This window comes from Delphinus delphis, chromosome 1, assembly GCF_949987515.2.
Source record: "Delphinus delphis chromosome 1, mDelDel1.2, whole genome shotgun sequence".
In the NCBI taxonomy this organism is placed as follows: domain Eukaryota; kingdom Metazoa; phylum Chordata; class Mammalia; order Artiodactyla; family Delphinidae; genus Delphinus; species Delphinus delphis.
Genome location: NC_082683.1, coordinates 142,756,345 through 142,770,589, shown reverse-complemented (window position 1 = coordinate 142,770,589; position 14,245 = coordinate 142,756,345). Strand labels below are relative to the sequence as shown.

General features: G+C 44.1%; 1 protein-coding gene across 2 annotated transcripts in view; it reads left to right on the top strand.

Annotated features, from left to right (window-relative positions):
• The window catches only part of SMYD2 (SET and MYND domain containing 2), a 50,526-nt gene that overhangs the window by 25,161 nt on the left and 11,120 nt on the right, over positions 1 to 14,245 (top strand). Inside the window, exons 3-6 of one of the 2 annotated variants that reach the window (XM_059994854.1) lie at positions 5,160 to 5,270; positions 7,648 to 7,708; positions 8,448 to 8,572; positions 13,604 to 13,671. In XM_059994854.1, coding sequence (XP_059850837.1) covers positions 5,160 to 5,270; positions 7,648 to 7,708; positions 8,448 to 8,572; positions 13,604 to 13,671 — 365 coding nt within the window. The remainder of the gene's footprint in view (positions 1 to 5,159; positions 5,271 to 7,647; positions 7,709 to 8,447; positions 8,573 to 13,603; positions 13,672 to 14,245) is intronic. The other variant, XM_059994857.1, reaches the window with a different exon arrangement.

Here is a 14,245-nt window from a genome sequence, read left to right as displayed (position 1 = left end):
CTTTTTAGTTAGGCTTGGTTTGTAACCTGTGTGTTTTAATGAACTATATTTATTTTTATAAATATGCCTGGAAAGCTAAGTGTGTTATTCACTCACTTAAGACTTTTTCATTAAGTCGTACTCTGACACGTTGAAGAGAATAGTTTTAGAAAGTTATTACATAGAGGAGTTGTGGAGTAGAACTTTCTAGGGTATTATTTCTTAACTTTGACAAATAGAAGAAAACGATTTGTGTTTTGTAAATAGAGGTGATAGGATTATGAGTGTGCTTTTGAAAGTAGGAAGGGGCATATCCCAATGGAGATTTTAAAAAGCACGTGTGAGGAGCTTGTGATCAAAGATTCGTGAACATTCTTGACTTTTATCATCGATTAGAAAGTAACTGAAGTGTAGAAAGTGTCCAAGAAGTGCTCCCATGACCCTGTCGTTGTTTGGGTGATGAGTGAGTGGGGCCAGAGTCATAGGTTTAGTCCTGGTTAAATTCGCTTTGTCCTCTTAACCCAGACACAGGAACCATCTTCAACAGAGCCACTCTTTTTTCTAAATGGTTAATATCACCAGTAGGAAAAAGCGTGTAGGAATGAATGAGTGCATCCCAATCACTCTTTTATGGGAAGAGAAAACAAAGCAGATGTCCTTGTGATGGGGGCTCAGCAGTGTCTGTCGTCTTGGTGTGAGATGGTCACTAAGCCCCTGATTCCCTCTTCATTCTTCCTCTCGCAGAGAATGGTAGTAGAGAGCAGCAAGCCTGACATTTTCTTACTATTCCACATTTTAAGAAATCACCTACGCGTGCTGCTCCACATTTCAGGAAACCACGTATGCGTGTGTACAAGTAGACATGGTGTAGATTGAAAGCCCCATTAGAACGAGAGAAACACCAAATACGAGAGTTAGAAAAGGGGACGTCACAATAAGAATCCGGTCTTCTTACGCAGGGAAGCAATATATCGCTTGCTCAGCAGAAAACTGGATGACATAACAAGCACTGTTTTCTTCCAGTGTTGGAAGTGCCGGTGTACCATGAAACAATTTTGCAACGCTCTTTACGCATCTTTAAGCATTTTTGTCCATGCGCAAAAAGGAAAGTCATGCAGAGCTGTTACTGCATTGGCTGAAAATGAACTAGAAGTTTAAAAAGTGTACCAAAATATTCCCTATCTTACTTTTATTTTTATTTTTTTTTTATTTTTTTTTTTTATTTTTTTTGCGGTACGCGGGCCTCTCACTGTCGTGGCCTCTCCCGCTGCGGAGCACAGGCTCCGGACGCGCAGGCTCAGCGGCCATGGCTCACGGGCCCAGCCGCTCCACGGCATGTGGGATCTTCCTGGACTGGGGCACGAACCCGTGTCCCCTGCATCGGCAGGCGGACTCCCAACCACTGCACCACCAGGGAAGCCCCCTATCTTACTTTTATGATAGTGAATTGTTCAGATTTATTGCACGAATAATCTGTGCTCAATATAGAAAAATCAGAAAGTAAAGACTGAAAGAAGAACAGAAAGAGTAGCCATACTTCATAATTTTATCCTTCCAGAGAAAATCACTAGTAACACTTTGGCATGTGTCTTTCTGAATCCTTCCTGTGCATTTATTTGTATATTACTTTCCTGGGAAATGGGATCCATTTGAGTTTGCATAAAATTTTATAAAGATTGCAATCAGGCAAGGAGGAAGAGCTTGAATTTTGAAGAAAACTAGTAGAGAAAGTTTTGGAAAAACGGGCAAAAATGTCTTTTTAAAAGCATAAAGGGTTGCAAAATCATTCTGTGTACAGTGAAACTGCCAGTACTAAAAAACAAAACAAAACACAAATAAAGCACTGTTAATTGATAAGACTTATTCCTATCCATCAGCTTAGCTTAATTTTTTGTTTCAATTTTGTCCAATCTGATTGTTTATAATTTCTTATGGGCAAAATTGGGGCAGATTATATCAGGATATGCTCAGAACCTAGGGGCAGATTATATCAGGATATGCTCAGAACCTATCTGACATTTCTACCAGATGTTCTTCTCCCCCCCACAGCTTTTTTTTCTTTAAGAATTAAAACCGAAAAAAAAAAAAAAATTAAAACCGAGTAGTGACATTGTGGCACATCTCTGTCATTTCCACCTTCTGACAGAAAGTGAAAACTTCTTATTACCTAGTAAATTTCCCTTGATGAAACTTACATGATTCTGCGCATCCTTGGATTTACCCAGCTCTCTGATTTAACTGCTCTGTGTGGGGCTGTATCACATTCGAGGTGCTCTTACTTTTACCTTGTGTTCGGATATAGTCGTAAACTACCTGAAGTCAAAGACTCCATCTCCCACCTCTGCCTCTACGGCCAGTCGAGGGCTTATTGGATGAATGAAAGAACCAGTAAATGAACAATTACCAGCGTTTGTTGAGAGCGCAGTGTGTGCCAGGCGCTGGTCTGAATGCTTCTTGTGGGTTAGCTTATTTGCTGGATCCCCACAATGACCCTTTGTGGTGGGTTGCATGAATGCCTAATTATCCCATTTGAAGGTCCTATATTTGTTGGTAGTCTTCAAGCTTTTGTGTCTGATTATCACTGTTGGAAAGCATAAAATCATAGACTCAGAATTCTGGACCTGCTAAATAACTTAGGGATCATGTTATTTACAGCCAAGGGTATGGATGCAGAGGGATTAAGAGGCTTGCCTGGTGTCACATAGCTGCTTCGCTGAAGAGCGGGGGGTGAGAATGCAGGTCTCCCCGAGCCCCAAACCAGTGTCCTCTTACTTCACAGCACTCTGCTCGCCTCCAGACCATGCCCTGTAGTTAGGTTCCCTTCCCTTTGAAGACATTAACATCAATACGTGTCTACATTGTATGTTACTTTTTATTCACATTAATTTGACATTAATTCTATTAATAATATGTAAGTCATATTAAGAAATGTTAGTATTAAACTTATTTCTCCCAGGAGCTCATTGTTAAACACCGAAAGACACCACCTACAGTTCAGAAAACTAACATCTTCAAGGCCCTGCGGAGACCTTGTATTAGCGTTCCTGGGGTCATAGTGGACACGTGTGTGTTCCTAGTTGCCAGTTATCCATCTGCCCCAGCTGGTGGTGCTCATGCCCCTTGGATATCCCAAGGCCAGGTTTGAAGCCCTCTTTGAGTTTCCCTTTTTGCCTTGCATTTGGGGAGGGAGCTGTTTTGTCGGCTGGGAGCTAGACCCACCTGTTCCTACCACATTGCCTCATCACCGTGCTCTCATTTTAGGCTTTGGCTAAAAACAGATCCTCTTCTCCCTTGTGCATATCTTGTCATTTCTTTCTCCCCCTGTTCTTAGTTATATTTGGCATGGTGTTATTTAACTCTGCAGAACATCTTGGCACAGAACTTGAGCCAAGGGTCTGTGCCACGGGCTGCCTTAAATCATTGTGACATCGTGTCTTTCCTGTATTTGGCATGGGGGAGGGGAGGGAGACATCTTCATTCATTCAGCAACTTTATTGAGCGCCTAGTAAACACCAGGCACTGTTCTAGGTTCTGGGGTAACAGGCGTACACAAAACAGACTAATAAGGTCCTTTATTTTAGTGGGAGCGGGAGGGAGACATAGTAAACCAAACAACTAATCAGTGTGTAATATGTCAGGTGGTGAGAGGTACTAAGAAGAAACATAAAAGCAAGGAAAGGGAGAGTGTTGGGGAGAGTGCTGGTCTGTTCAAGGAGCAGCAAGGAGACGTGGTGGCCAGCATGGAGTGAGGTGAGGGAGCATGGTGGTGGTGATGAGCTCAGAGTAATGGAAGCGGGGGAGGGGGGGCTCCTACCACGTGTAGCCTCACGGGTCATCTTTAAGTCTTGGCCTTTCGCTCTGAGGTGAGAAGTCATTAGAAGGTGCTAAGCTGAGAAAAGGCAGGATCTGAGTTGTGCTTTGCAGAATCAATTACTCTGGCTGCTCTCTGGAGGCAGAAGCAGGTGTCCAGGTAGCCACGGGGCGAGGTGTCGGGTCTGCACACCCAGTAGAAAGGTGGGGGTGGGGGTGAGGCAAGAAGTAATCAAAGGCTAGCTGTATTCTGCAGGCAGACAGGATGGATTTGCCAGGGAGATGAATGTGGAGTGGGAGGGAGAGAAGAGAGGCAGCCAGGAGGACTCCAGGGTTCTGGCCTGAGCACCTGAACCATCAGACTTGCCATTTTCTGAGGCAGGAAAGGCGGAGGGGAGAACACGACAATACCCAGTTCCGTTGCGACAAAGAGTGTCTGCAGACTCCCACTGAGTCCTCTCCCACAGCCTCTCAGCCCCATCACGCCACCGCGGTGGGCTTTTATTGGAGCTCGTGTGGTCCAGGCAGTTCCCAGTCACCCCACAGTAACCCTGTCACTGACGCCGGCATCATTCTTTATGCCCAGTGCTCAGAGCCTTCCTCCACGGCACCCATGTCCTCCTACTTCCTCAGCCTTCCCCTCTCGAAGGGGGCATCTCCACCCTTCCAGGAGTGAGCACACGCCCTTTACCCCCCAACCTGGGGCAGAAAGCTTCAAGACAAGTGATAGAAAGGAGTACAGTTTTCCTCTTTTATCAAATGACTCTACAGGAAGTCTGTGTTCCTAAATATTCCCAAGAGTTGCCCTGGCCAGACTCTTAGAGGGCCCTTGACAAAGCCCTCATTTGTGTTTTGTTTTTATCACCTGTAAAAGGGTGCTGTGCTGTGTCTGTGTAGACACACACAGACTAGGTGCTGTGTGTGTCACTTCTTGGTTATTTGCTCTGAAGTGAGAACAGAGCCAGAACAGAACCGTAGGTAGCAGAGCCAAACCAATGGCTAATGCCAAAGTCACTCGCCCCTGTGACTTGACAGCGACCACAGATAATGGAAAGGTGTGTGTGTTGTTTGGAATGATGAGGGGCACCAGATGCTTGAGGGAACAACACAAAGCAGATTTTCTCTTGCCAACAACCTTGGCCAGGCCTGAGTCAAGGTTATATAGCCACAACTATCTTAAAGGATGTTTTCATCTCTAGCTTTTGTGAGCATCATCGTGTTTTCCAAAAGGAAACATATTTCACTTGACCTTAGTAGGACTTATTGCATCCTCTCTTCTCGAACTTTATTGCAGTACGTGTGTGTATGTGTGTGTGTGTGTGTGTGTGTGTGTGTGTGTGTGTGTAATAATTGTTTTTTCACTTTCCCAGAGAGAAGATTGGCCCATGCACAAGCTGGAATGTTCTCCCATGGTTGTTTTGGGGGAAAACTGGAATCCCTCAGAGACTGTAAGGCTAACTGCACGGATTCTGGCCAAACAGGTGAGGAATTGGGATCATGTTCAAGTGTGTTTTATTTTTATTTTTCTTAAAGGTCAGAAAGATGAGTGAGTGACCCATGGTGATCATCTCTCGTTAAGTGTCCTGGGACCCCATTTCCAGTCACATCCATATGGATGGGGTTGGGAACAATGCTGCACGTGTGAGCTGGTTTGTTTGACCTGTGCAGCTAGGATGTCACTTACCCCAGGCCAGGAACGTAGCCACAGTTACTAAATTCTGAGCTTTTTATGAGACAGGTTTACATAGAAAAATACGGCCTTTCAGGGCGTGAAAACCTGACTGACAATAATCAGAGCGTCCTAGGGAAGCAGACCGGCCTTCGAAGCTTTGCACTATTCCCGTCTTTCCCCAGACACAGAGTGCACTCTGCTCCCCCCGCCCTCCGCCCCTGTCCTGTGCTGGGTCCTGCTCCTCTCCTTCTCGTTATTCGCCCTGCCTTGGGGTAGAACAGCCAGCATGGCATGTGCAAGGAGAGGAGAAAGAAAAGGAGCGGAAACGTAGACATCGAGGCAAGGGGAGAGGGGAGGAGGGTGGGGATGAAGACAGCCATCAACGGTTTCCTCCAAAGATGAAGCCGGGGCTGGTGGTCCTGACCCCCAGTTTGCTCAGGCCTTATTGATTGCATGTAAATAAGACGCCCGATCTTGACAGGAGGGGCGGGAAATGCCGTAGGACTTGTCCTTGTGACACGATGAAATGGGCCGCACGGAGCTTAGAAGGTGTATGTCCACGGAGCTAGTGACAAGCTGGGGGCAGGGCCTCTGTACTGTAACTCTTTTAAGCTGAAATTTCATCTGCCTCTTCTTTCTGTCTTCCCCCACCCCACCTCCCTCCATTTAAAACTTCGGTTTTTCCTTCATCGAAACCAAATGTGATCCTCACCAGCTCATATCTGTCCCCAGACCAAGTCAGGCTCCTCGGCATCGTAGACAGGAGGACATTTCTGACCTCTGAAGTCACGCTTCTGTTATGTTCAGCCTGGGTCAGGTGCTTGCAGACATGCGCCTTCGCTGGCTCAGGGTAACCACAGGCATCAAGGCTGGCCTGTCGAGTGAGACCGAAAAATCAGAATGCTTTTTTGCTGGAGGAGGTTAACTTTTGGGTCCTTACTAAGTGTCCTCTTTAAATATATGCCAAGTACTTGGTCGAAAGGAAAGGGTAGGAGAAAGAAAACGGTGTGACTGGGTGAGGTGTCAGGGTAAGGAAGCCATCCGATTTGATCTGTAAGCATCTTGGGAGGATTGGGTGACCAGTCTGCTGGTTCCCCCCCAGCCCCACCGCCTGACGTTACTGAAAGTGTGGTGGTTAAGAATTCAGAAGGAGCCGGTGCCCTTTCTGAATGAAGTTTTCCCAGGCAAAATGACTTACTAATCTTATAGAAATGGATCCTGTGAATGGGAAGATTTCCACTCTAAAAAAGAACTATTGAAATGTTTTGGCACCAGGAGGGTAGTCTGAAAGCTATGATGAGTTTATACCAGTTTCATTCAACTTTTATTATAATTACTACTATGACTAATAGTCTATTAAATGAAAAGTTACCTGGCCATCTTTTCATCCCTATAGGACTTGATGATTAAAAAACCAGACCATTTGTATTCTAGTCACTTGCAAAGGATTCGGGGAGACAGGCTACCCAACTACCAAGGGGAAGCGTAGCATGCTAACTAGGGAGGTGAGAGCGCCCGGCTGGACCACCTGTATACCCAAGTTGAATAGCCTGATTACAAAGACACGGCCTTGGGCCAGCTCTTGAGCTCTGCGTTTGAACTCTTGTCAACACCAGGTTTATTCATGTTCTCAAAGCCTGGCGGGTTTACTATTGTCAGCTCCTCTTGGGGTGTCTAGAACAAAGCCGGCAACACGTTTCAAGTGAATCTGGGCTCTCGGATACAACCGAAAGTGTTCTTTTTAAAACCTGGAATTTGAGATCATTTTAGCTTATGCTTAAAGAAAGTGTAAAATGGATGGGGGTTTGATTTTGTTCCTTTTTAGAAGGAGAAATAATAAATGGGATGGTTCATCTGTAGACTCGGTCCTTTTAAGTCAGGGACCTAAAAAGTTGTTTTCTAGCCACCGTTCTTTCCCATAACAAGCATTTTTGAGCCTACTGTGTGCATAGCATTATCAGGGTGTTAGGAACGTGGCAGGTGCTTTTAAAAGCTTTTCAAAAGAGTCCTTTGGATTTGGATGTTAGGCAAAAGCTCTCAGAGCCCAAATGGCAGACTCCTTGGCTGGCGCTCTTTACTTCGTTCAGAACTATTGCCTTTTTCTTCATGTTGATGTACAAGTGAAAGCACTGTTTTTTGCACTAGGTGTTGAAATCTGTCTGTGTGATTTCTTCCCCAATTACTAGAAAATCCACCCAGAGAGAACACCTTCAGAGAAATTGTTAGCCGTGAAGGAGTTTGAATCACGTAAGTCTCCCTGTGACTGGCTGAGGAGTTATCTTACCCACACATTATCTGTGAATTAGACGGGATTGAGGAAAGGAAGAGATAGCCGGATTCTTAGTGGTGGTGGGGATTTCACAATTACCAGTTTTTATTTTGACTTGTGTGCTGTTTTGAAAAATGAATATAACTTTTTTTTTTTTCTGAGTTGCCAGGACCTGCTAGGAAATAATTAAGGGGAAGCAGGAACTTACAGGATGAATTGTTACATTACTCTATCTCCTGCTGGCTCTCCTGGCATGCTGAGTATTTTTTGGATCTTTGCTGAATTGCAGTCCTGTAAACAGCTGATGTCCTTACGGAAAGGCATTAAATCAGGGGCTGTCCACTTTCTCGATCATGACATAGACTCCAGGGCCAATCGGGGGGCCCTTGACTTGGCCAAGCTAGTTATCGGTCATCGCCACTCATTCCTGACCTTGTTGCTAATGGTCAGTTGAAATTCCCTGTCCTGAGTGACTTCCAGTTGTCAGAGGAAGAGAAGAAAGAAATGGCACGCTTTTCTTGCCCTAGGGTTTATCCGTTAGACCAAATGAGGAGGAGGTATATTTCCTGGGGCTCCACGTAGTTTTTTCTTCCACTTCATGCCATTTACAGGATATAGCTAGACTCCAGAGTTTAACACACTTGAACATGATCCCAATAAAAGGATATAGCTAGAAATCCAGAGTTTTCTACCAGCTGAATGATGGTTTATCCACAGATCTGGATAAATTAGACAATGAGAAGAAAGGTTTGATTCAGAGTGACATTGCTGCTCTCCATCACTTTTACTCCAAGCACCTTGAGTTCCCTGACAACCATAGCCTGGTAGTTCTCTTCGCACAGGTAAGAATGCGAGCATCAAGTGACACTTAGTCTAACCTTTCCCTGCCTGAGTCCCTCTCCCCAGCACGTGGTCGGTGAAGATGAACGAAAGTAGAATGATGGCATCTACTTGGCAACGTGGTGCTTGACCTGTTGGGCCCTGTTTTGCATCGCCTGGCTGGGTGTCCTTGAGCAGATCAGCGTCCTGTCTGTGCTGGCCCTCACTGATGGTGGCACATAGGAAACTCACCCTAACCTCTGCCTCTTGCTGCAGGAAGGGTTTATGAAAACAGGGGAGTTGCCAGTGCCCCAGTACCATGGAAGCTCTTGGAATAGAAAAGACCATTTGAGGTTCCAACATGAAATTTTACTCTTCTCTTAAACCTTCCCTTCTGACAGTAGTGGGCTTCTTTTGGTTGGTTGTTTTTGTTTTGTTTTGTTTTTGTACTCCTACCAACACTGTATGGATAAATTGAGGCAAATACAGACGGCCCCAGGAAGGACAGTCACCACAGAGAGGAGCCCAAGTGGGTCTACGTACAGGAAGCCTTTCCTGATGGTTGCTAAGAAGTCCTATTTAGGGGAGCCTAGGTTTACCAAAATCAGATATGATAAAAAAAAAAAAAAATTAAAGAGGCTTCTAGACAAGAGCAACTTAAAGGCGCTGAGGCTGGTTGCCAAACCAGCCATTTGGAAAGGCCGAGGCTCCGTTGGGCATGGCTAGGACACAAAAGACAGTGCAGCCGGCACCCTTTGGCCGAACACAGTCTGGCTGCATCAGTCTTCTGTTACTGTGAGGGTGGCTCTTCCTGGCATGACTTACCAGATCGGATTTCTCTCCCTAACATACCCTTGCGTTTTCCCCTCCAAGCTGAACGTGTAGCTGAAGGTGACCTTCCCAGAAAGAGAGGTACTAGAATACTGCTCTGTGGGCACAAGTAGTTACATTTCCCTGCCAGAGCCTTCAGTGCCTAGATGGATAAAAGAGCTTGGTAGATACTTACACATTTTCATCTTAGGACAGAGTAAGCATCGCCGATATACCCCTTGACCCACTAATTGCATTTTTAGGGATCTAGCCTAAGGAAGTAGTCAGAGATTATGGACAGAAATTGACATGCAAATTGTTGATTGCGTGGTTCTTTTTAAAACCAAAAAAAAAAAAAAAAAAAAGAAAAGTGAAAAAAAGAGAAAAAAGGAAGTACATATTATAAATGGTCAGCAGTAGGAGTTTGGTAAATAAATTTTGGCCTAGCCTTACAATGGAAGGTTATGTAGCCTTTATAAATTACATTTCAAAGAATATCTGAAGATGTGAAAAACGCTGATGATAAAAACATTAAGTGTAAGAGCAGGGGAATGTGTAATATGAAAATTTACTTATGTAAAAAAAAAAGTTGAAATGGAAGTTCACTGTTGGTTATCTCCTGAGTTGTGGAAAATTTTTGCTTTTTTGTTGGATGATTTTTCTGGATTTTCTACAATGAGCATGGATACCTTAAGAAAATACTAAAAAGAAGAAAAGATGAAAAGCACCTAGTTCTCCCACTTTAAAAACTGCACATATCAAGAAAGAAGTGAGTCATCACCACTTCATTCACCTCCTTCAACCCCTCTGTGAGAAACACTGTGAACAGTTGGATGAGTTCCTTGATAGACTTTATGTTTATGTGGATGTATTTCTATTGTGTGACTGTCACAATCAGAAAAAAATGCTGTTCTCGGTAAAAGAAAAAATGGGCTCAAGTTATGAGTGTTAATAGGCATGATGAAAAACCTTCCTGATTTCATTATATGATCCTGGGATTATTACAGCGTATTTCCCTAAGCATCCTAAGACAGTGGATTTGGGTGACAGTACAAAGTTGAGGAATTGACTTCTCTTACATTTTTTAAAAAGCTAGATACATGACTTCTTTTCTGGATTAGATGAGGCATGGTTCCGTGAGAAAGCGAGAGAGATGAAATAAATATAGGTATCTTTTCACTTCAAGCTGTGGAAAAAACAACTTTTTTTCCAACACATTAATGCATGCTGATGGGACTTCTCAGTGTTGACATAGTAGATACGGGACCATAGTTACCAAAAATCAAGGCACTTGGTGTCACAAGCAGAAATATATTTGTGCTGAAAATGACTCAGAGTCCTTGAAATTTGGACTGACTCAGAAAATCCAGGAGATAGATACAGATATATATATATACACACATGCACACACACACATATATAACTGTAGGTAATTAATTCCTTGAAAGACTTTATACATATCAGATCATAATATCCACTCTGAGATCGTGCGTGTACACATGGGTGCACATACACGCACACATACATATCTTTTCTCCATATATAAATGGGAAAAGGGACATTCAGTACCCTCAAAGGCAACCTTAAAGCAAAACTGGAAAGTGCTGTCCCAGCCCCATGCCGCCTTCTGGTCCTGCCTTTCAGCCCTCAGCTGCGTGTCTGCTCTTCCAGCCTCTGAGCCCTTTCCTCTCTCTGGTTCATGGGAGGGTGTTGTGGGTTAACTCGTGGCCCAGCAGCAGCTGGCAGCAGAAGGTGACTGCACTCCTTCGGCAGCGCTGAGGTGCATTTTAATCACCGGGAACATATGCATGGTTGGGAAATGTATTTTTGGTGTGCAGCCTACATCTAGTCTAAATGCTGATTATGAGAATAGCTTCAGTAAGGCACTTAACGCCTGACTTGACTTGGAAAAAAAAAGGACGATGGCCCATGCATCTTTCTTAACAGGCAAATTCAGTTTTCTTCCCTAGGGATATTTCAGAAGGGAGGGAAAGCTAGCAGGCAAATTGCTATGCAAGTTGGCTTAAACACCAGTACCACCTCCCAGAAAGGAACAGTGATGACACTTGTGCTCACAGGAGCCGTCCTTTGCAATGAAGAAACACACTGTCTCCTCCACAGTGAGAGGAGGGCGGCAGAGGGAATAAAGCCGACCAGTGGTCGTGCAACGTTGAAGCCTGAAAGCATTTGGAGTCATAGACAGTCCAGCTGAGAACCTCGAAGAGGAAGAGATTACGAAGCAAAGGGGCAAGTCTCCTTCCCCGACCTCCCAAAGCTAGTCAAGAGCTGTCGGTCCTTAGATCAGTTGTCAAATTGCTAAATTCTCTCATTCATTCTTCCACTTCGCAGACGTTTGTTGTCATCCTGTGGGTACCGGCCACTGCTGAGGCATGTTAGTTTCCAGTCTGAGACTGGGTATAGATCATTCAGTTCCTAGTATGGTGCAGGACGCATAGTTCATGCTCCAGTAAATTTTGTTGAATGAATGAAGGTGCTGATTTCCTCTTAACATAATGTTGGTTGATGGTCACTGATTAATGATAGTTGGTTAATGTCCTGATGACAGAATCGGTTAGAGTACCTGAAGCTGGCACAAAAAATAGTATGCTAAGTCTTCTACATAAAAATGCCCAACACCTCAGGATTTCAAAAACTGTATATTGTTCTACTATTGTTTTCAACAATTGTTGAAAATTGTAAATACTGATCATAAATGTGTTGAATTGTAAAAACTGCAAGTCAGACTCATCAGAGCCTTTACTTCTCTATGTACCAAGATTTCTAAGCCTTTGACACTGGCCCTTCAATTTTAAGTAAAATTGCAACATTAAGAATTAGAGATCAGAACAGTTTTAGGAGAAGCATGGTACAGTGAAAAGAAATACTTGTGTTTCTGATGGCTTTGCCATCAGAATGTCTAGTTTGAATCTTGACTCCTGTTCTGCCACTTGCTACTTATATGGCCTTGAACAAGGCACTTAATCATTGACTTCCCTGAACCTCAGTTTTCCCATCTGTAAAATGGGTTATGCCAGAGTAGTATTATGGATTTATGAGAGGGTAAATATGCAGCGCCCAGCCCAGTGCCTAGCCCAGAGTGAGTGCTTGGTGGGTGCTAGTTTTAAAAAGCCCATCCATTGTCCTGAAAGGCGCCAATGTGGTGTGTCTGGTAGGAAGGAGCCTGGCTGCAGCTCACGGGGTGAAATCATTCAGCATGCAGGCTTCACAGACAGCCTCATAGCTGTGAGGGAGAGCAGGGCTCCCAGCCTTTGCCACTGGCTTTGGGTGAGTCACTGCCCCTCTCTGACCTTATTTTCATCATCTGAAAAGTAAAGCGACCGAGTCCCCTTCCAGTTGTGAAGTTTTAGATCCAAATGAAAAATACCCACCGAATTAACCGTCTCCCAGGAGCCTGGGTGTTCCTGGAGAGCACAGATTTGGGCCCGTTCTCCCTTCTCTGCACAGTGCCCAACATATAAGGGTTCCTCGGTGGATGTCTGTGGAAAGAGTGAGTTTGTGAAACAGCCTGAACTGGGGAAGTATAGTCCTTATTTTCAGCTATGAGCTCTAAATTAGACTTCCAGGATGTTGAGAGCTGCCCTTGGTGATTTTCAGTGTAATATTTCTTCTCAAAGATGAACAAGTGGCCAGTAGTTGATGTGGCTGAGGCATGAAGGAACATTCTCAGTCCCAAGTAGCTTCAGGGCCTTGGTCCCCCTGCCTCTCAAGGGGATGGACAGCAGTTAGATTAGCTATGTAAAGGCTATTTGCCGCCTCACCTAATGAGCTAGGTACCAGGTTAAGTGACTCCTTTTTTTAATGGAGGAAAACCGAGGGCAGAGGAACACGGTGATGGGCTTAAGATCCCACTCCGGGTCTGTGGCATAATTAGGATCAGAGTGCAGATGTCCTGACTCCCATGCAGATCTGCAGACTTCAGTCCTTAGAGCCTTAGTGGTTCGTTGTGCTCTTGGGCTACCGTGGGCAGGTGGGCAGGTGGGCTAGACCAAGGGCGCATCAGCCCTGACAGTTCTGCTTCTGTTTGTTCACACATGAGCCTGATCTGTAAGCTGTGTCTGAACATAAGATATCTTGGCCAAAAGAAAGGTTTTCAGATCACTAAACCAAACATCTTCCTAGTTAATTTGTTAAAGGTCAAAATTAAAGAAATGATTTCTATCCAGAGAGAAGCTTTAGCTCATTTTTTTTTTTTCTTTCTTTCTCCCCCTCCTTTCTCACTACAGGTTAACTGTAATGGCTTCACAATTGAAGATGAAGAACTTTCTCATTTGGGATCAGCAGTATTTCCTGAGTAGGCTGAGTGTGACTTCATTGTTTTTCTTTTTACCTATTTATCACTAATTTGAATTTGTTTTTGATTTTTAAATAACCTCCCTAACTGCATGTGGCACACATGAAACTCCAAGTGAATTAAGTTCCCTTTTTAATTATGCCAGATTTCAAAATATTTCCCCTGCATTTAAGGATCTGAAGGTAGTAGTTAAGACAACAGTTGCTTGGTAAGTCCTGCTAGGTAGAGAGTTGTTATTCAAGAACGTTTTAGAGTGTGCATAGAAGGAACAGCCCAGGCCCCGCTGAGAAATTTGCTTTTTGCATATCTGTGGTTCTGGGCATCTTTGGGTTTCTTCCACTCAAAGGAAAACATTAATTGCCAAGAATTGGCTGTAGACTTACGTAGAGACTGTGTAAGCTTCTTGTTCATCTGTCCTTTTTGAAAAATACCAGTATAGAAACAGCACATCTTGGAGGGAGAATATGCTAAAGTGGTGAACTAGGGAAAAATTTCAAAGAACGATAGGATTTTTCTTTATGTTAGGAATACTCAGGTAATTCAAGAAAGGCCAGCCAGTTGAGCAGCGGAGATC